Consider the following 21,752-nt stretch of genomic DNA (forward strand, 5'->3'; position numbering starts at 1 on the left):
ATTTATTACTAGTGGAAACAGGTCAAAAATAGAATTAAAATCTCCTTTATTAGTAAAGTATTCAGTATTAAACAGGAAGTTTTTTTTTTTAGTGATATTAAAAAATGTTATATTAGAATTTCTCAAAAAAGTAGAAATTTACATTAGAACACTGGGTTTGGAAAGGGCACTGTGTATGCTTTTCTTTCTATCAGCAGTGTTTTGCACTTGGCTGAGCACTTTTCCCTTTATCTGAAGGAGGGTAAAATCTCAAAGCATAGTCCTTTTCTTAAAGTTTATATTCTGTCTTTGAGCAACATTAAAGATGACAGGGCAGTAAATATTCTCAAACAAATGCAAAATAATTCAGCAGTGCCAGAAATCGGGTACACTTTTAGATTCCTAATGCCTAATAAAATCAATAGCAAACAGGTGTTGAAATGAATTTAAATTCTATGCTTCATTTAAGGAAAAATATATAGCACCATGATTTTCCACTTACCCTGGAAGAAACCCTCTCCCATGCTTGCTTCACCACAGCTTGATCAAGTGATAATTTACCATCTTTCCTTACTGACTGGGTTGCAAGTTCAAACTGTTTCCTTTTGACCTCATATTGTACCCTGAAATGCTTATATGACTGCACAAAGAGAAAATCAAATCAATTCCAGAACAGAGTCAAGGATTTAAATTCTTTAACATTTATGGAATACCATAACTTGTGAAAATTTTGTACTGATAGGAGTACTAATCCTTTCCAAAGAGGAATAGCACTTAACTTCTTTATTTACTTGTATATTTATGGTTTATATATAGGTAGGACTTCTGTATTTCCCTTCAGTTATCAGATGCCTGAACCATATATGAAATGAGATAATAATTGATCAGATAAAATAGCAAATGGATTTAATGCCACTTGGGACAGAGGCTGCATTTAGAGAACAGTCMAACTTCAGGAGAAAATTTAGGCCAAGTTTTGTATTTCTGATTCAGACATTAACCTTTGAGAGAGCGGATGAAAGTGAAACTCTCAGCCCTGTCCTCTCCACCTGTCACCTCACCCAGCCTTCAGTCACACCTCCTATCWGAGCTAAATCACGCAGGATCTGGAAGGAGGCACAGACACATGCTCTCTTCTAACTAGGACAGTCCTTGTTCACACTGCTGGGAAAAGCTCTGYGTTAGGCAAACCATCTGTGCACTGTCCTACGTAGCAATGCTGGAGCTGACATTATAATTCCTGCACCAATAAAAGGCAAGACATTTTGTGTCCTTATTTCGTTAAACAACACTACAGTGACTCACACAGATACAGACTGCATGAAATACTGCAGTACCTGTTACACATAATGATGACAATAATTGGTAATCAGACATAAATTTCCCTGCTGCTTACCTGATATTTCTCTTGYAAGCTTGTTTCTGCCACTTGTGCTCGGGCTATGTCTCTTTCGAATTGGTCTGCCCACACTTTTAGGTCTCTTAGCACCAGTCTGTCTTCTTTCTATCATGTAGTACAACCACACATTAAAAAAAAAAAAAAANAACAACCATTGGAGCCTTTTAGTAGAGCTGTCAGAGGTGGTCCACAAATTAACATCTCTATAGCAAGTCAAGGTCATTAGCTGTCATGAAAGAAAATGTGCCCAATTCTCTCATCATTTACCTTCTTACAATCTAACTGAAAAGCACTTTCTCAGTGTGAGAGAAGGCAGCAACTAGATATGAGTCTTACAGTTGTGAAATYATGACACACTGGGACATTCCAGTGTCAGGGATATTTGCAGTTTTCATCTGATKCTAAATTAACACAAAGTTSTTTAAAGRTATCTTAACAACTAATYCTAGTCTTCAACAAATTTGCAAAGKCAATTTTCAGTAAAAGTTAATTGAGCTGAGACAGGAGAGGATTTTTTTTAGTCTTTCACCATCATTTATTAGCTGGCCTGCTACTGCTGAAAAGAAATGTTATTGTCAGATTGACTTCAGGGTAATCCTTGACATAAAGCTCCAAGTTCAGAAGTAAYTGAAATATTTTGAATATTTTAACATGGAAAATGAAAAGAAAGCAAGAAACCCCATTTAYATTCAGTTTCTTCTCCTTCAGTGCCATTTTATGGCTTTGAAGAAAAGCATATTTGTTTTACATTTTGCCTTTAACACTTCAGTCTGTCATGGTACTGCGGCTTTTTAAGGCTGCAAAGTTTTCTGCAGAGTTCAGTGACCTGGCAGTGGACAGAAGGGCACTAACAGGAACTTTCAGGTGTGTGATTATGTTATATGCAAAGGTTATCACAAAACGGAAAGTATTTTGTGCACTGTGTGAGGAGGCTGTCAAGGAGGATACAAGGATGRATGTCCATCTCAGATTTCCAAACAATGAACCAGATGTGCTGGCTGTTAATCAGAAGCTACTTCTTGAAACCAAAGAAATCTTATTACTGTAAAATTTCTCAGAAGCAGACGAGCAACACATTTGTCTATTACACTGAACAAATGCAACATCCATCATATAAGTTAATCACCTAAAATAAGTGATTACACTTCAAGCATTACATGAGAGAAGAAAAACTGGACTGGGTTAAAAAAAGAGTAGCCACTTTTGTATTTAAGAAACAAAGTAGTGTCTTTTAGGAAATGATCCTGACATGGGAAAAAAAGCCTATTTATGGTTGCTTTCTTTGAAAGCTGCCTAAAATCTGCAAAAYATAACTTCTCTTAATAATTTTAAAAATATAAAACTATTGCTTTATTTCAGCCAAGGGAAGGACAGCCTCCTGAAATAGGAAAGAAATCCTTCTTTGGTGTATTTCTACTAAATCTTTTACTRAACCTCTACTCAAAACAGTGGTAGTTAGTTGAACTTAATTTGCACAACAGATTTGCAATTATCCCAGTTATCTGGATAACCAGGTAGTTGCAGTGAGGTTAACATGCTCTTAGAGCAGCTGTGCTGTGCAGAAGTTCTCTGTAGCTCACACTCCTGTCTTCTACACACAAAAGCTGATACCTGAGAAACAGCACAGGACAGATTTGACATTTCCCTGCTCCTGGTACTTGCAATATTGGGCTTTTCTTGAACATGGTGTCCCAAGAAGCCAAAACTCCTAGTGTTTCTAAATTCTCAAATCATACAAATATAGAGAAGGAGAATAAAATTTATATTGTTCCAGTCTTTGTGGGGAAATGACATCAAGATTCTTTGAGCAAAACAGTGAATTCATGACTGCTTCTCTATGAGAAGTATCATTTAGGTTGGAAAAGACCTCTAAGAYAATTGAGTCCAACCAAGGAGAAYATAAAATGAGAGAATCTTAACTCATTCAGCCAAAAAAAATAATATTAAATTTGCTCTATTCTTAAGAAGCTATAACTTTAGTGAGACTGTTGAGATCTCTATTAGTATTTAGCTGCCAGCTCCATAAAAGCAATACTAAACTAGGTATCTTAATATAGGATTGAAAATCCTATAGCAATCTTACTGACTGAAACTTTCAGTAAGATATTATTGAAGTGATGAAGACAACGTGTGCCCCAATACTCTCTATATTACTTTTAATTCACACTACAAAATTCAGCTTTGTAAAACACTGTCTTATATTCCCCTATGTCTCATATTTGTATTAGTCCTTAAGGTAAGATTTTGAAAGAGCATCTATGTGCCTGCAACTGTTCATACAGGAATCTGAGCAAAACAGGTATTTTGCAAAGTCCCTGTCATCACAGTTTAAAAATTTAATGCTGGCTGATCAAATCTATTCGAAATAGAGTATCTCTGGGATTAAGAATGCATTCATGGTACCTGAAGATAAAGAACACAGGAACAGCTGCTCAACAGAACAGGAACTTCTTACATCACATAATATTTTCCTTAGTATCAGAGAAACAGTAACAGGTGGCATTAAGTCTTCTGTATTTTTTAAAATTAATTATTTAGGCAAACTTTTGATTACTTTACTTAATTGCAGAAGATGTAGATGGTTCAGTAACCACCTAACTGGATGCTATAAAAGTCATTGTGCAACAATGCATGATAAAACTTTAATTTATTTATTCGTAAGTTTTCACAGGTTTCTGGTTCAGTACATCACTTACCACCTGCAAATTAGGTTCTGCAGTCCTTGGTTGATACTAAAGCACTTTGAAGTCTCAGTTTGGGTAATCAACAGAAGAGATTCACTTTTTTAGACACCAAGGCACTTGTCATCAACACCCACCAGATTTAATGAGCTATCATTCTTAAAACAAGACTTTCATTAGTGCCTAGTCCTTCTTAATAGAAAAAAATCAAAAAGACATTCTCAAAGACATTTAAAGTATTTTCTAAAGCCTGCACATTTGAAGTAGCATATAGATCAGAAGGTAAACCACCAAACAAAAAGTTATGCRTGCTTTCCCCAGCATGAGGACCACTGATCTCTGATCCATTTATTTGAGTTTATCTAAAATCCTGTGATTCAATCAGTATACTACTTCCAAGCAGCATTTTAAAATATTAATTTATCCTTACACAATTCCATGAATATTCATTGATTTCTAGAGATGAACAGAACTGGAGCACTGAACTGACAAGGAACATCAAAGAAGGYATTTAGAGAAAAGTGTTTATGAGTCCTAATATGATAAGGGGGGATGGACATTTTAAATTTGCAAAGTTTTCTGCCCAGACTCAAAACCAAAACATCATTTTATTAACTGGTATGCCAAAAGTAATTTGAAAATTACATAATACAGAATACTCTAGGATGTGAAGAACTAAAAATATAATTAGAATCTTAATTATGGACTGGATAAGGCGTATTTTGTTTAGTTCTCTAATGTGTAATTATAAACTAAGTGAACTGTTCAAATTCTCAAGCACAGACACAATAGAGTTTTCAAATGATAAATTTTAAATCCAAAGAAGTTAAGTCACCTGTTTTTCAGGGACACTGTACCGTTGTATTCCATAGGTACTGGAAAAATAAAGTCCCTTCAAAAAAGTTCGGGCAGAAATTCAGTTAATTATGCTGTTCCTTTTGAAAACTCTGGGTTATATATATATAAGTGTTACTGGAGGTATATATGTTACTGAAACTCTCTCCCTGACAGCAATATCATTGACACAGAGTGAATGCTGAGCCAGGCATCACCTTCAGGGATGAGCCAGTAATGACTATCTGCAGAAGTAGACTAAATCCCTGGAAAAGCTCAGAAAGCTATTTTTGCAGCTGCTGCTCAGGAAATTCCTCTTACATTGGGGAACTCGGCTGGCATAAAAATGTCAGAGATGACAGGATTATCTTCTGAATTACTTGCTCATCAGAGCACAAGAAAAGAAAGACTTTACATCAGAAATACTTTGAGGGGGTGAGCTTTAAGTAGAGTTAAATTTATACCATGATAAGGAAAATGGCAGGGCTTTTACCACTTCAAATCTCCACTGGCTTAAGAAGCAATGCACTGGAGCTGTGTAAAGCTAAGGATGTATAAAGTCCCATTAAAGGTGCCAAATTTTTCTTGAATGGATAAAAAATACAGGAATAATTCTGCTCTCAGTATAACCTTTTGTTTCAATACATCACTAGTTAGAAATTTATAATGTGAGACGTAGATGAACCCTTGACCCTAATCACTTAAAAATAATATATTTTGTATATTTATTCAGAAAAAAAAAATCCCAATTACAAAAAAAAAAACCCATGAGTGTGGAATCTAGGCAGTTAATTGGATGAGGTCAAACTATAAACTCTATAGACACACTGCAGTGACACCTCTTATTTCATAAYACATTCACTCTGCAGTCTTTCAGTTTCACCTCTGAATGCTCATTTCATATACTCTATAATAGATTCTGAACTTGTCTCAGTTAATACTATAAAATTAGAAGAATCTAAATGGTTACAAAAGTATGTATTTAAAAATACCATAATTTAGAGGAAAAARGGCGTGACACATGTCATGAAATTACACATGAACATGCTTTTCTTCCAACCTACAGTCTACWTACATCACAATCATACACTCTACTATCTACTCTATAAACCTAAAGACATACAAAAATATCCATCTAAAATGARTTTAGATGTGTGGAAACATTGAGCTATAATCTATTTTTATCTATACTTAAGAAAACCTAAAGCATAGGCAGAGATTTATTATAAGAAAGTTGRCTTGTTTTTCTATAATATTTTTATTAAGTTATTTGCAAAATTAAGCATTAGGCTGTTAAAATCAGCTTGTGTAAGACAGCAGATGTAGATTCATCATGTTAATCTATCTGCTTTTCTGGAAAGATTAACTTAAAGTTAGCAAATCAAGTACATTAAGAAAAATCTAAAGTCAAATAAGTGCAGGATGAAAAAATGTAACTATGAAAGTTTCAATCCAACTAATTTTTCTGAGCATATACCCTTACCTTAAATTTCATAAAAGAAATTACAAAAGTTGGGATTGCTTGAAGTTCCTAGCAATATGAAACACATAGGAAAAAGAGAAGAAGCAAAATAAAATAAAGCAAAGCAGACAAAGTCCAGAGAGAACAGTAAGAGCCACACAGGTAGGAATACAAGATGTCCTTAGGACTATTATCAAGCTCACATGTCTGTACCATATCTAGTGAATCAGTTTTCATACTAGATCTGATTTTCAGGTTGCGAGGCACTGCATTATTTATCTGACAAAACAGTTACTTACCTTAGGGTAACTGTGATTCTTTGAGATGTGTTGACTAAACAAGTTCACRTATGTTCATAGCTGGCCCTTGCATGAGATATTGGACCCCTTTTAATTCTGGAAATGCATGAACAAGYAGCTTTTCCCTCTGACCACAAGTTMGGGATAAGCTTCAATCATTACTCCACTTCATCCAATGCAAATTCTTTATAAACTGAGCATTGAATCAGGAGGGAAGATGAACAGGAATTTGTGTGGACAACACATCTTAAGGAAACACAGTGGCAGCTGAGTAGGCTGGAGGGTGCGGGAAGAGGATTAGAAACCTCCTCTTGCCCTCCCTCTCCCTGCCAATTTCACCCAGACACAGTCCAGTCTGAAGTAGGATTCTTCTAACTAAATWAAGGCACCTGCAACTGAGATAGTCCCTGAGACAGTCCCCTTATCTATCTTTTAAGACAGATAAGACCCATTGTATCTAACATCTACTGTCCAACTTATTCTACAGCAGGCACTTAACACATGTCAGGTAAAATATATATYCTTAAACAAGAAACTAGGATTCCTCCAAGAATTCAGGGGACAAGAGTCTAGCATTAGACTAGACTTTATCTAAGTTATCTCCCCAAGGATTCTACTATTGTGTGATAAAYTTTTCTTCAGACTATCCTTCAGGAGGAAGACAAAAAGGATAGAAATAGAGGCATTACACTGGTCACTAAAATAAAAAGCTTTTTAATCAACCGCCAACAACATTTTATCTATCATTACCTATGAGATGGATTATTCTGATTCTCTTTTATCTCTGCTGAAACAGTCTGCAGCATGGGCTTCCAGAAGTTTGTTTAGGAGACCTTCTTAAGAAAGATCACATCTGGGGAAGTGTCTGTCTCTTGCTGACTACAGGTGGAATGTTGTGGGTACCTAGCTTTTAGTTTTTAAAGGTGAAWCTGGTCCTAAGTAACTAAACTAACCAAATAATGTAAAGATGATATGGTTACTGCAGGAGAGTAAAAAAGAATATAGTTCTTCCTCCTGGAAATAAAGAATGAYGACCTTAGAAATTTAGTGCAATGTCAAACTTTACTTTCTTCTCAGAGTCTGGCAGTTACTGGTTTCTGCACTGTRAAATGAAAGGGGTCAGCAGTTCTACCAAAATTTATGTGGATTGCTGGTGGAATATCWTGGTGATATCTAAGAAGAAGAAGTGGTTCTGAGATCAGCATGTTTGCATGCCAAATTGATTTGTGTTTTTCTGTTTCCTGGTAACTGGAAATCTGGATGCAAGTCATTAGCTGCCCTCTCATAACTACTGTTAGCATCTCTGTGGGCACAGCCAGAGACGGGCTGTTTGCCTGACATGGAATGGCTGAATCCTGCATTCTCCTGCACCATCTCTGCAAAAAGCTCAGGGGAAGGTGGTGAGGTTGTTTCTCAAAWCCCAGCCCCAGCACAGGCAGAAGGCCTGGCCAAGGCTGGTGGCAGCAGAAACTCCCCTGTGTGCCCTGGTATGGAGAAGGCAGGACTGCCTGAGCCTGAACGGATCAAGCACGAGGCTTCAGTGCTCACCCAGTCCCCTCCAGCAGCCCCTGGATCAGTGGGATGCTGAGACAYGGGCACGAGTACGTCCTCAGGTTAATGGTGCAGCAAGGAAAATGGTGAATCCCACTGCTCAGGCRCTGGAATTAAACAGCAAAGCTACAGCTATACCTTATCCTCACACAGCCATAAGGARGGAGATTCACTCCTTTCAAAGCTGTTTTCAACCTCTGTAGGGAATGCAGAGAAACACAGATAAAAATTGCTTCTTCTTTCTCCCTTGCTGGGGCTGAGCAGATTGTCTCAGCAGTGTTTCCAGTGTTTGCCATGAAGAAAGCAAATCAGGGCTAGGAAGTGAGTCATGACAACTTGGCATCGCTGAGTGTAACCATTCCAGTGCAAAGCCAATGCACCAGTGCACAAACAAATCAAATTACAAGGAAAAAACATGACTGAAAACATTTCCTCAGAGCGAAGAGTTAAACATCAGAGTGAAATAGAAAGGAACCTATGCCAAAATGGTAAATGCCTCTCAAGCATAAAAGCCCAAAGACTGTAAACAATATCTTGGACCATTCTTGTTCTTAACCAGAAACCCAGTGTGGCAGAAACATAAATGACACATTGCTCCAGCTAACAAATTATTACAATCTCATTGGTGTTATGCTTAAAAACTGTTAAGAAGCTTTAGGATCCTTTGGTTTGCTATTATCTACAATAATTCTTTGTGTTATTTTTTGATCCCACTACTTCTGAAAAGAGGAAAGTATCTGCAGGKTCACCATTTTATTTTCTCCACCTACTAAACGTCTGCAACATTTGCTCCTTTATTCTCAGCTAATGTTTCCCAGTTTTCTTATTGTGCTTGCTTGTCACTTRAACTGCTCATCAAAAGGACATATAATGGACTGTAAGGAGGTTATAAAATGTATTTATAACATCCCCCTTTGTTATAAACAGTTTCTTATAGTTATGCAAGAGAAACTTACATCATTCTCTGGCACATCAGTCATTGTATGATGAGGATCAGGATAGTACTTCAGAAACTGGGCTACATAGGTCATGACAGACTTCTCATCTGGCTTTTCAACATCCACATCTAGGCAARTATWAAASATGGAAAATTAAAATTTTAGCTGRAWGGCATAAAATGCTGCTTAAATGTCTAAACACTGTGAATTAGCACATCTGGCTTAACCCATGCAAGYAGTTCAAACTTTTTTCAACTATGCATTAGGTACCTTCTGGATCAAGGAGCCTTGGAATTCCTAGTTCTGCTTCTGCAATTGTGAAGGCTTCTTCCARGTTTTCTCTATTTGACCTTCCCCTCACTTTCTCCATGTCCACTAAATCTGGGCGGATAGTATGAATAACAGAATGAAATGCCACACCACTCCTCCAACTTTGTCCAAAATCTTTGATTTCAATTCCAGTTTGCCTAAAGAATATGAAAAGAAAAKAAGTTACTAATAATGTCAGGACTACATGAAACAAAGGGGGAGACATGAAAGCTCCACMCAGTGGTTACCCATCATTAAACCTAAATCACTTATTCCTGTAATGCTAAATCAGGTCAGCWACAGCTCCATCCATCCACTGCATAAATTCTTTTCTGCGTATGACGATCCAAGGGTTTTTTACCATATACATGATGTATTTGTCTCCAGTAGGCTTGCTAGTGGCAATAAGCCATGAAGCAATGAGCAGTGAAATGCACCAAAGCTCTCAAAGTTCTTATATGACACACACAAAGTTTGTGGATGTACACATTCACCATTCTCTCCCTCCCTATGAATCTTGTTCCATTAAAACTGCTACAGTTCAATTAGGTACATCATTATCAAACACATGCCAAAACCAAAAAAAACCTGCACTAACCTGTTATTTTTTTTAAAATGAAAGCATGAACAGTAACATCACAGCTGTTTAGGGGAAACTATCATATACATTTCTTTATGTTCTTAGCAAAAGCATGAATTGTACCATAATTTCATACACCCAGAACACTTGGTATGTCCACTAAAAAATAAACACAGATGATCCAGAAATAGCAATATRCAATAAGAAAGTAATCAGAACTGAACCACACTTCTGCCTGCCTCTTTTACCAGTAGTTCTGAAAGGGATGGTGCTCCACGGAGAGCAAGACTCTTTTTAACTTTGACTCTTTTAACTCTGTGCAAGCAAGCATCCTTTCAGGACAGGCTTAGACACTAAWGTAGTCTTGGCCATTGGGAGGTTTAAGCAACAGTAGTTGTTGCTTAAACAATAGAAGTAGTAGAAGCTTCATTCAGAGCACATAGTGATCAATGAAACACTTGCACTGACTTTAAGAAAGCAGCCCTTGCAAATGGCAGTGTGAAGCAGGCCTAAGTAAAGAGTAGCACCAGGTATCACCAGGCTTCTTTCAACACACTTTATCTMCTCTTCCCAATAAAACTGAAAGTTTAGTGTATGAATCTTTCTGTATTTTGTTTGTTTGCATGTCTGGAAATAGCAACTGACCACCGTCCATTGATGTTATTTTACCAGCAACAGTAGCCAAATTACTGTATTCTGCCTATGGATAAAGTCTATACAAATAGATTTCTTTTCTCTCAGGCATCATTCCATAACAGACCACTTCCCTTCTATAATTTGCACAATTTATGTCTTCAAATACCAGTGATTCTTAAATTTGAGCAAATAAATCCATGTCATTTTACACCTATAATTTGTATTTTCTTATTGTGGAAGCTACCAAATTACTATAGTATCTTTGTTCTAATTATTGGGGGAGTTTAATGCCTTTTTGGAAGCTGAAACAGCATGGGATAATCTCATGGAAAAAAGAAGAAGTTCTTCAGTTAACTAACCATGGCAAGAAATAAGTGTAAAATAACTTGGATTAAGAAAATGAAGATTCAGGGCAACTTTTGTAATAATACTTCCATTGTTTTAAAAAAACTGCAGAAGGATATACATAACTTTTCATCACTTGCCTTTCAACAGCAAGTGCCAGAATTTAGTGTTCCTACAAGCTCTCACTGAGGAATGCTTAATCACTTTGGTRCTGGCAGTGTCACATCGAGTGTTTTGGCAGTGGGACTAATGCACTGTCATTCAGACATCTAATTCCCCTTTCAGCTCCTCATTCTGTCAGAKATAATCCCATTCATTAGTCAGAAACTACAGAATATGACGGCGTGCGGAATTAATGCAAATCATTACTTATTACTTGATTGTTGCATAGTGGTAACATTTAGCAGCCTCAGTTATCAAAAAGTATATGGTGAGGGGCTACATAATTATATATATAAGAAGGTACTTGGTAAATACAGAGCAAAAAGATGATCCTTGGATGAGAGAGCTTAGAATGTAAGAAAAAAGTTTGACCTTAAAATATAAAATCAGTTCATTTGTAGGTTACTTACTTTGCTGCTGTGTACTGCAGCCATTTTAACAAAGCCTTCCTGGCACTTCCTTGGACCTTGGTTACCACCTTCCGTTTGCTTGGGGGACTTGCAGTTTCTGAACTGACAACACTTTCCACAGAGGAAGCACTGCTAGACAAGGGCTGYAGCTGTGGGAGGTTGCTGGTAAGCTCTTCAATCTGCAGGGTAAAAAAATTCAATGGACTCTTTGTAGATTATTTTCTTAATTCACTCTAGTTTCTTTAATAATTTCCCAAYACAATTGTCAAAATAAAGCTGGGAAGAAGCCATTATTAACTGTTTTTCATTTAAATACACATTAAAGGACCTTTAAAAATGCTAAGGCATGTGCCCAGGTGATAGTTTTAAATTCACAAATACATCTAACATCAGAAGGCATCTAACAATCATTGACTTGACACCCTGCAGCGACAACAAGATGCAAGTGTGTCACGTTATGACAAATAATCATCAGATTGGAGAAAATGCCTTTCATGTAGCTTRAGTTCAGTTTATAAAACAGCCCCTTAAATTCAGAGGAGGCTCATTCATTTAAAGAATTGTAGTGACCTCAATGATCTCATCTGGATAGTTTTTTACTTTGTATTGTACTGTTCTGGCATAAACTCAATTGTGTTTTTACTTAGAGGTACCTTGTGGAGAAACAGTGCATGTACTGCAGGCAAAGCATATGAATAGTGCTTGTTGAGGGTCTAGGACAGTTATTTGCATTATGCTTTTCATCAAATGAAAATCATTAATTTGATTCTTTTAACAACATTAATTTGACTAACAATTTGGTTCTTTAACAWGATAAAGCTATATCCAGAGGATGTTACAAGATTTTCTATACTGTCCTCTTAAAATCCMAAGTTTTGTCACATCGCAGAATGAGTCTGACAGCATGAGAACCATAGTTCTCCTGCATTTTTGCTTTTAATCACATTGCAATTACAAATCTGCCTGTGACAACAAAACATAAAAAAATGACAAAATAAAAATGATGAAGAGAACTGGAGTTTCAGTAAGTCTGAAAAGCATAATTTTCTCTGTTCATTTCAATGAGTTATAAATTAAAATGTTGATATCATTCTGACTAACTTTTATTCTGACGACTTCTGAACTATTGAGCCATCACAGTGGTTGGTGCTGAGGAGAACAGCATCCCTGAGACATGAAAGCTACATCACAAGGGAGTCAAAGAACTCCATAGAGAAGAGCAATAAATTAGTTGTTATTTTAAGTGTTGAGCAGTGACTCACTTTGTTAACTCATATGGACAGGATTCAGAAGCCATTTTTTCCTCCCACCTAACTTCAACAGAATGCAAGTGATTTCTCCTCTACAAATTCAACCTTTTCTCAATCTRCATCATTAACAGCTAAATTTTATCCTTGCAAATATCTGCATCTTCGAGTAGGATCACTGTGTTTATACATGGTTTGACAATAATGGCTGACTGACATCAAGGGCACCAGAATTAGACTTACAGCAAGTCACCACTGTGGTTGCTAAAGATACTTGTAACAAGAATCCATGATTTATTATTTTCCTCTTTTGCTATGCTGTATTTCTTAGAGAATGCAGAAGAATATGTTTCAGTGACAAAAGAACTCCATTCTAGGCAAAGACCAATCTACTCCACAGACAAGTATCTAATTTTACTCCATGTGAAGCACTCCTCCCATCAACTGTGGCTTTAGTCTGGATCAGACCCTCAGCTAATCACAAAGTGACTTAGCTACAGTGAAAGATTGAACTACACCAGTTTGTGCAAAGTGATGATCTGAACCTCTCTTTGACCAGCAATTCTGAAGTACAAAAAATGTAATACCTGAAAATATAAAATTATGGTCCACACCAAGCCAAGCACAATAGATGGCCTGCCATCAGCAATATCAGTTGAGTTTATGTTGACAAGCTTAATCTAGGTAGAAAAGAAAACATGTGTTACTATCCTGCACAAAGAATAACAATTATGAAATGCATTTCAAATTTGTTTTATATTTGAAATGCATTTCTGCAATCAAACAAGTTTATCAGTTTAAAAAACCCAAACATGGAATAGTGCAATTTCACATTTAGACAAGTTTTCCAAGTAATGAAAAACTTTTAAGACTAATTCATGCTATTACTTGTAGGARAAAAAGAAATTCAAGCAGAAAGAAAATTAAAAATTAGATAGAAACACTGTACAAACCGGAGATCCTCTGTATACGGACTAGCATGAAAAGCAAAAGGAAAAATATGATACAAAACCAAATTTTTAATGAATAATTATTAGGTAAATGCATTAATCTAATTTATAATACAAGGAAAGCACATTTTTGGCGCACCTAACAATATAATTGTTATTGAGCAAATTAAATATTCTGCAACAGATTTTAAATWATGCAGTGGTTTCTCAATATAGTTCTAATCCATGTGTAATGAAAAAAGTGTATTTAAGAATCAAAATATAAAAAGGAAAGGGGTGGAAAGAACATAAAACAAAGAAAAGGGAAAAAAGAATGCCACAGTTCTACTGCAAAAAGAATTTTATTGTAAAGGATATCACAACCACTGATTAAGGCTCCWTTGCAAGACAAGCCTAACAATAGCTCTTTTAAAAATAGAGTGGGAAAAAACTAATTGTCCAAGGTCAAATTAAGTTCTTCAACAGCAAGGGGAACAGATTTTATTACTATTAATTCTCAGTTGCTGATCTATAGTCTGAATAAAATATCACCCTAAAACAAGCTCCTAAGATAGAAGGAAATAAAGAGGTGATAGAGAATATATGATAAAGAAACTAACATGTACATAATGCTCAAGGAAATGTAATAAAGCAAGCAGCATTGGAAAATTAGCAAATATATTAGTACTTATTTCCTCAGCAAAATTAAGAGTCAGACATCAATCAGGATAAAAATATGAATGACTGCTAGTGCTTCTGCACTACTGAAACTTGTTCAAGGACAAAAGTTGTGGAAAAACCTTGACAAGGAGTMTAAAGGAAAGCCAGAGAATGACTTCAAGTGACCTCTCCACGAAACAGAAGGAAAGACTGAATTTCTCTGAATCAGCAACTGGAAACCCACTAGATAATGTCAAGAGCAAACACATTGTAGTCCAGAGCTCTGATTTTTTTTCAGAGTTAAATCTGCATAGGCTGCTTTGCAAAAAGCAGGAAAGTGTCCATAGGTTACATTTTCAATCCTCTCCACCTGGAAATAGACAAAACYCTAAAATTGACATTACTTGTTTTTCCACTAGTCAATAAGGAAAATCTTCTGTTACCTACCTAAAAAACAAATATACCTCATTCTCTCAGCTGGGCCAATTGCAACAAAATCTTTTCCTTTTCTAGAAACKGAGATTATTTTAATATCTATCACAAATGAAAAGACTTACAGGCACTCAGCCAAAGCTTCTGATCAGGCTACTGTTCACAGAAGCATAGCCTATCTAGTCTAGTTATTGAGCTACCTTTATCTTATACACCAATAAAATGGATCCAAAACTAAAAATAAACTTTTCAGAACCACGAGRAAAGAAATTTTGTCCAGAATAGTATCTGTTAATTGCAAGCGGCAGTTTGTAGTACAACAGGACTATTAGCAGAAGTCTCTTTGGACAGTGAAAATAGTAAGTTGATTAAAGTTTATTTATGGGAGAGCCCATGGAGGGCTGTCTGCATTTATTATCCTTTGAGTACAGCCCAGGGATGGCATTCAGCTGCTKAAGAGGCATTTATTGTCTGAACAGTATCCCCACCTCTGGAGGAGAAAGGTGGCAGAGGGGGTCTATGGATCCTTTAGGTTGGATTCAGCTTATGGAACACTGCTCTCGACCACCCCAATACAACTGACACCCTGCACATTTCCAACTCCCTCCATGGGATATTAATACCACAACTAAGACMAGTCCTGATAAAAATACTGAGGAGTCAGAAGGAAAAATGCAGTGCTCTGGCAATCTCTCTTGATCCTAGGCAGGGTCAGCTTCCCAGCTGCAATGCCATGTTATTTCTGGGATCTAAGCTGGGTCACCCATTGCGGGGTGACACCATAAACCAGGGGAGTGTGGGTGTTCTGCTCTTCACCCAGCCCTGTCTCAGGTCGCAGAGGTCTCCCCAGGGAACAGCCCTGTCTGTACCTAAGCYTCCTCCCTCAGGCTGCACATGACACAGTTTGTACTAACACACTGTACTTCCTCAAAAAGTGAAATTGTGAGCTAAAGATGAATTTTGCCTCAGGAACATATTTGTCTTTGCTTTGGTCATACATTTTCCATTTTATAAAGTTTTCTTTTAGATTTCTTACAGGCTTCTGTTAAGGTTTTTTTCTCATATAACATAAATGTAATTAGGTCAGATGTCAGCCAACATGAAGGAAAGACTGCCAAAATCCAACAACTCCCAGTGTACAGTGTTGTGGAGAAAAAAATCATCAGTTGCAACATCTGCACTGAAAAATGAACTAAATTTTAGTTCATCTGAACTAAAATGCAGAAATTAGTGGAACAAAAAACCTATAATCTAATGAAAAAATCCAGATCWGAGTCATTACAGTGCAAAGAGAAATCAGGAAAAAGGGTAGAAGTACATTGCTTTTATATGATAGTCATACCTAAATCAAAGTGAGTTTTTAAGTTTTCTTMTTTTGTTAAATTTATAAACTATTTTTCTCCTTTTCTAAAATGACCACARCACTGACTGTGCCAGAATAAATCCAGGAATTAATTTGAAGTCCTGGCAAGCTAATAAGGGGTCACATTGCCCTAATTTTCATATCTATAATTCCAGGGAGTAGAGTTTTGCATGTAAAAGCTAATGCAGACCAAAAATCTATTTTTTTAATTATAAATGAATGTCTCTCCTGAAATAAAATTCATTCTTTGCAGAGAACAGCAACAGGGAAGTAGAGATCATGAGGAGCCAAAGAGTACATCAAAAAATTAAAAAAAATAAAAAAAAAAAAAGGAACTCATCCAAGGTGATTCATTATTAATTTTAAAAAAAAGACACTTTTCACCCTATGCATTGCCACATATTAGCGTTGGACCTTATAATTTTTACTTTACAGCAGCTTTTAGGCCCTGGCAAGCCAAAGACTGCATACATGGCCCAAATTTTGGAGAATAAAAACAGATGGGTAGATACAAATCATATCCTTATGGAAACAAGGAAAAACAAAAAGGAAAATCAGGGCTAAGTGCTACCATACCTACCCGTCTACCTTCTAGAAACTTGAGAGCTGTGCCAATGTTGGCAACCCAGTGGATTCTCTTCAGATGCCGTCCCTGCTCACAAGGCTTAAAGAGAAAGARCACATTAAACTTTAGTTAGATTAATGCCAATTTGCTTTAAAAAATGAAATTCCAGATTATTATCAATGTCTATGTAAAAGTGCTCCTTGGAACAGTGAAAGTGTTGAATTTTATCTTTACGTGTACATGACAGGGAGGACTGACAAGTATAGGGGACAAAGTGTGATAATTCCATTATAAAGAAGTTACATATATCTCAATAATCTCAGGATGCAAGCTGTTGGCTTCAGTCCATAAACACCATTAAATCAGAGAACTTATTTCCTTATGTAAAATAACTACCACTATTTTTGCACACATGCATACACATATATATGTGTGTCTATATATATACATATTTATATGCATTTGAGAATATTTTTCCCTGCAATGTATAGGTCAATGTGTTGTTGTTTCAAAAAATCAGTGCAGCGAAGACACTTTAACGAAGAATTTTCATCCCATCTCTCTAATACCTTACTGGCAATTAAAACYCCAGCTAAATTCCCACTGAGCAGTGAGTTTTGCTGAACTTAAGACATGTAGGCTAAAAAAGACAGAATTCTTTGAATTTAATCAAGAACACATGCCAGGTTTCTAATACTGTACAACTGAATTGAATTCCCCACAGAATCTTATATTGTAATGCAAATGTGCAACTATTATAATTTAAATTCCCTTCATGACTTTACAAATGGATTCAACAAAGGCCTACTACAAATTCTGAAATTCCTCTGGCAGTTACTACATTATTTCACATACTGGTATTCATAACCTTTAAGTTCACCAGACACTATTCAGTTTTGGAATATCTCTTGTCTTTCCCTAATTAWTACAGGCAGGATACAATCCAGTGAATTTCACTGCAACAGGTGCCGACATTAAAATTCTTTTCCTGTTTTACTACYTCTGGTTTGCCACAAGAGGGAGGCTTTCTGTCTCAGACTAACAGAAACTGAAACGGMTATATTTCAGTGGAGCGGAAACACATAACGAAGTACAGCTTTATCCCATTTTACAGTAAAATCTGCTTTTGCAGTTTGACTTGCTACCTGATTTTGGGGTTCACCTGCAATCAAAACAGAGGTGAAATATGAAAAGGAGAACACTTGCAAACTGCCTGTGTGTGAGGGACCTTGTAACACCTGAGCCCTGGAGCAAGCTGAATGACAGACTGTTGCACTGCTCCTTCAGATGCTGCCACCTGATCTTCGAGCTGGTTTGGGAAAAGTCAGAGCCCTTGGCCCAAAATTCTTTCATTTTTGTCCTACATCATATGCACAAACTAGCCTGCCTTCCAAGAGAAAGCCTATTTGTCGTGCACACTGTCCCCTCAGTACATAACTTGGCTRTGATAAAGCTATTTGGCATCACTGRAGGCTCTTTACAGCAGCAGAGCAGCTGTCAAGGCAAATGGATATAAAGCCCCATTAAATTTGAGGAGCTTGTATAGGGTTTTTTTGAAAGAAAGCCATAATTTTAACAAGAAAAGACTAATTTTTTTTTAAGATGTATAGAACTTACTTGCAGTTTAGACCTTGGTTGTACTATACCAGCAAAACCCAGATGAGCTAACACAGAACAAAACCCAGAAGACTAATATATAAATAAGGAATTGTTATGAACTACTATGGCAAAATYAATACAGAATGCATACTATCAAGCATGCATGTACTAATCCGTAATAGCGCTTTTTAATCAGATAATCCACTCAGTGAAAAACTTATTTTCCTATGTAGGAGTAAGTTTTTTTASAGTATTGAAATACAGAAACTTACGAGACAATTGTATCCCACGGAAGATATGCAACTGTCTTGTATATTTAGAAAGAAGAAAGTTCTTACCAGCTTCTGCCCTGAAAGAACCTCCAAAAGGGCAATTAGCATCACCCCATCTTTGATATCTTCAAACAGGTCATTCACCAGCATGGGAGGATTGCGCTGAAAAGAGAAAAAGCATCAGAYATTATAAAGGGTCACCAGTACAACATCCTAACTCCCTTCTCTTTGAACAGAAACAGAGTGGATGGTCCCCTTCTTTGTGTTTTAAACTGTTTAATATCAATATATCCTTTAACCACTGCTTTGCCACCACACTGTTTAACTAATTAACATTTCTGGCACAGACTGCAACACTGCGGATTTCTGCCACACCAACARCTGCCTCTGAGTCTATAAAAAAGCAGAATTTATGGATGTACTATTATAGTCACTTTTCAATCCATCAGATTATTTTTCCTAGTGTTAATATTTCACAGAAATTTCACTCTCTCAGTCTGAGCAATAGGAGGAGCTGTATGAAGGGAAGATCCCTGGAGTGGTGTAGCTGCTTGAGAGATGCTGCCACTTTCTCACAGCTGACAGTTGTTACACTGAGCTGCTGAATTTTTTCTCCTCCAGCCTTGCAGGCTTCCGGTGCTGTCAGCACTCTGTCAGCTCCTGCTTAGGACAAATTGCTTATCAAATGTCTTTACATTCACAAAAATKATAATACTCAAAAATATTTAAACATGATCTTTTACAAATTTTAAATAACTAAGTCACACKACAAAACTCTGTATTTTTGAATGCACCCCAGATTGTGCAACTACCAGCTCTCATCTGGTCGGTAAATAAGTGATCACAAAATGTCTCTCAGAAACAAGGTTTAAACTTGGTCCAGCTGACAAATAGAATAAGCATCCTTCTGCTTCTATCAGCTTGTGAGAATTCATATAATGATCATAATGATGATAATGATAATGCCTAATTCACTAAAATTAAAATGAGACTATACAATTCTTGAAAGTACTTTAATAATTTACTTTTGCGGTACTTGTTAAAAAAAAGTACTTGTTAAAAAAAAGTACTTGTACAACAACTTATCTATTTTTTGTGTATAAATAGAGATTTGAAAAGATGAACCTAACAAATGAAACACTGTTCTTGAAAAGGTAAAAATGCAATAACAAATCAGGAGAAAGCAAAATATTCTGGCTCCCCAAATAAAAAAAAATGTTCAACTTGGATAAACTAGTATTTCAATGAAATATAATTTTGGCATAAAGTGAAAAAAGAACTCTGTTGGAAGCAGACTTCATCTGAGATTTGACATGCTCTAATAGTCACACTCATAGAACAGCCCATTTTCTCATGTATATAAAATAAAGCAGCACTACAATTCATTATGAGGGTATATTTAGTCACAGTTCTATTTTATTTCATAGAAGTGAAATAGATATTGTTCTTCCTTGAATCATGTTCTTCCTTAATATARCACCAAAGAAATCAATGGAGCAAGCAGGTCACTGGAGATTAATTTCTCCCAGTCTTGCATCACASGCAGTTGACATAAATGCACTTAATTTTCCTCACCTTCTGTGTTATCATTTCCTTTGATACTTTGACACTTGGAGCAGCTTTGGTTTTATCAGTATTACCACATGAAAAAACACTGAAGAATTATGTGCTAAAGTAAATCAGCAATAAAGAAAAGAGGATTATAGCAGCTGCCATCCAAATCCAACAGGAGGTAAAGGCCTAAAAATCTCCCCACCTACCCAAATGCCCCAGTAGGAAGGTTTGTTTCTTGAAATTGACTCTACAGCAATGAAGAGAGATGGGTTTCTYGYAGTGAGCAATTTAGGRTACACTTAGATTGAAGRGTRWRAKTTACAGTACTCAGTAATTCCTGTTMCCWTAAYGTGCTTGTCAGCCAACCTGTTTRAGCACAACACAGCTCCTTTCTAGCTTKTGTGCTGTGTATCCTTACTCACAAATTGAAATAGAGGGTCACTGTCTCACCCCAGGATGAAGCCAAAAGTCATCTGGAATTCATCTGCAAAGCAAGTCTGGGAAGCATTTCTGTTTTTCCCAGTGTAAAGCTTCACACTGCAGTTAACACCTCTGACCAGCCAAGCCAAACTCTTGCTCTGAATCACCCTCCAGTGCTACTCACAGAAGCTACAAAAACAAGATTTACAYCCCAGCTGAGGCTTGGTGCTATGGTAAGGCACTGAAAGTATCTCTGGATATACCACCAAGCAAATTAACACCTACAGTACTTTCTACTTGAACTGAACATTGGTTTGGGGAAAAAAACAGGTGTAGAGTAGCAATGAATTACATGAGAAGCAGCAAAGAAACCATCAAGCACCAAAGCTGGGGAGAGCTGCTGCTCTGAAGTGTGAGAATGCCAACAACTGTCCTTAACTCAGCAGGCTGAAATGTACTTTTAGTTGCTGGAAGGCTGCATAATTACAAACACTGCCAGTGTTTAGCACCACACACTGTGGATCTTACAACCAAYAAAACCAGGAACAGAAGGCAGATGCAACACCTGTGCCACAAGATCTCCAGTATAAACACCCTCTAATATGGAAAATTAGTTAATAATATAGACTGCCAAACATATTCTCAGCAATACACTTCATAATATAATGTTTTTCACTACACTGAAGATGTTAACATCTAATTACAAGGAGRTTACACTGTCATCATGCTTCCTAAATCACCTTTTTTTTTCTTTTTTTTTAAGTTATTTTGGGTACATAAGCATAGAATTTACCCTATTATTATTATTTCAGTCACCCTCAGAAATATGGAATGAGTGGCATATGTAGAAAAATAGACTCCTCTTTTACACAAACATAGCTATCAATGTTATTCCCCATGCTCATACACACACTTGCTGATACTGAGAAGTTCACACATGCTTTTTTATTTTATATGGACCAYTACATAGGATGGCTTAAGCTATATAAATGTTTTTCTAGGAGATCCTCCACTGATATTAACACATATTTTGCTGGAATKGGTAAATACCTACTCGGATGCATATATAATGTCAAAAAAAGTGAAAGATGAAGAACACTGCTTACTTAATCCGCCTTCAGAGAAG

The 21,752-nt window shown here is 36.5% G+C and overlaps 1 protein-coding gene across 1 annotated transcript in view; it reads right to left on the reverse strand.

The window, feature by feature from the left end:
- Nucleotides 1–21,752, reverse strand: part of LOC130579259 (nesprin-1-like) — a 104,177-nt gene that overhangs the window by 33,126 nt on the left and 49,299 nt on the right. The window contains exons 3-10 of the mRNA XM_057375912.1: nucleotides 18,719–18,814; nucleotides 16,797–16,880; nucleotides 13,420–13,512; nucleotides 11,586–11,764; nucleotides 9,414–9,610; nucleotides 9,162–9,271; nucleotides 1,376–1,483; nucleotides 482–619 (exon numbers count right to left, since the gene is read on the reverse strand). Coding sequence (XP_057231895.1) covers nucleotides 482–619; nucleotides 1,376–1,483; nucleotides 9,162–9,271; nucleotides 9,414–9,610; nucleotides 11,586–11,764; nucleotides 13,420–13,512; nucleotides 16,797–16,880; nucleotides 18,719–18,814 — 1,005 coding nt within the window. The remainder of the gene's footprint in view (nucleotides 1–481; nucleotides 620–1,375; nucleotides 1,484–9,161; nucleotides 9,272–9,413; nucleotides 9,611–11,585; nucleotides 11,765–13,419; nucleotides 13,513–16,796; nucleotides 16,881–18,718; nucleotides 18,815–21,752) is intronic.

This window comes from Malurus melanocephalus, unplaced genomic scaffold (assembly GCF_030028575.1).
Source record: "Malurus melanocephalus ecotype Western Australia unplaced genomic scaffold, MMel_1.1 scaffold_264, whole genome shotgun sequence".
In the NCBI taxonomy this organism is placed as follows: domain Eukaryota; kingdom Metazoa; phylum Chordata; class Aves; order Passeriformes; family Maluridae; genus Malurus; species Malurus melanocephalus.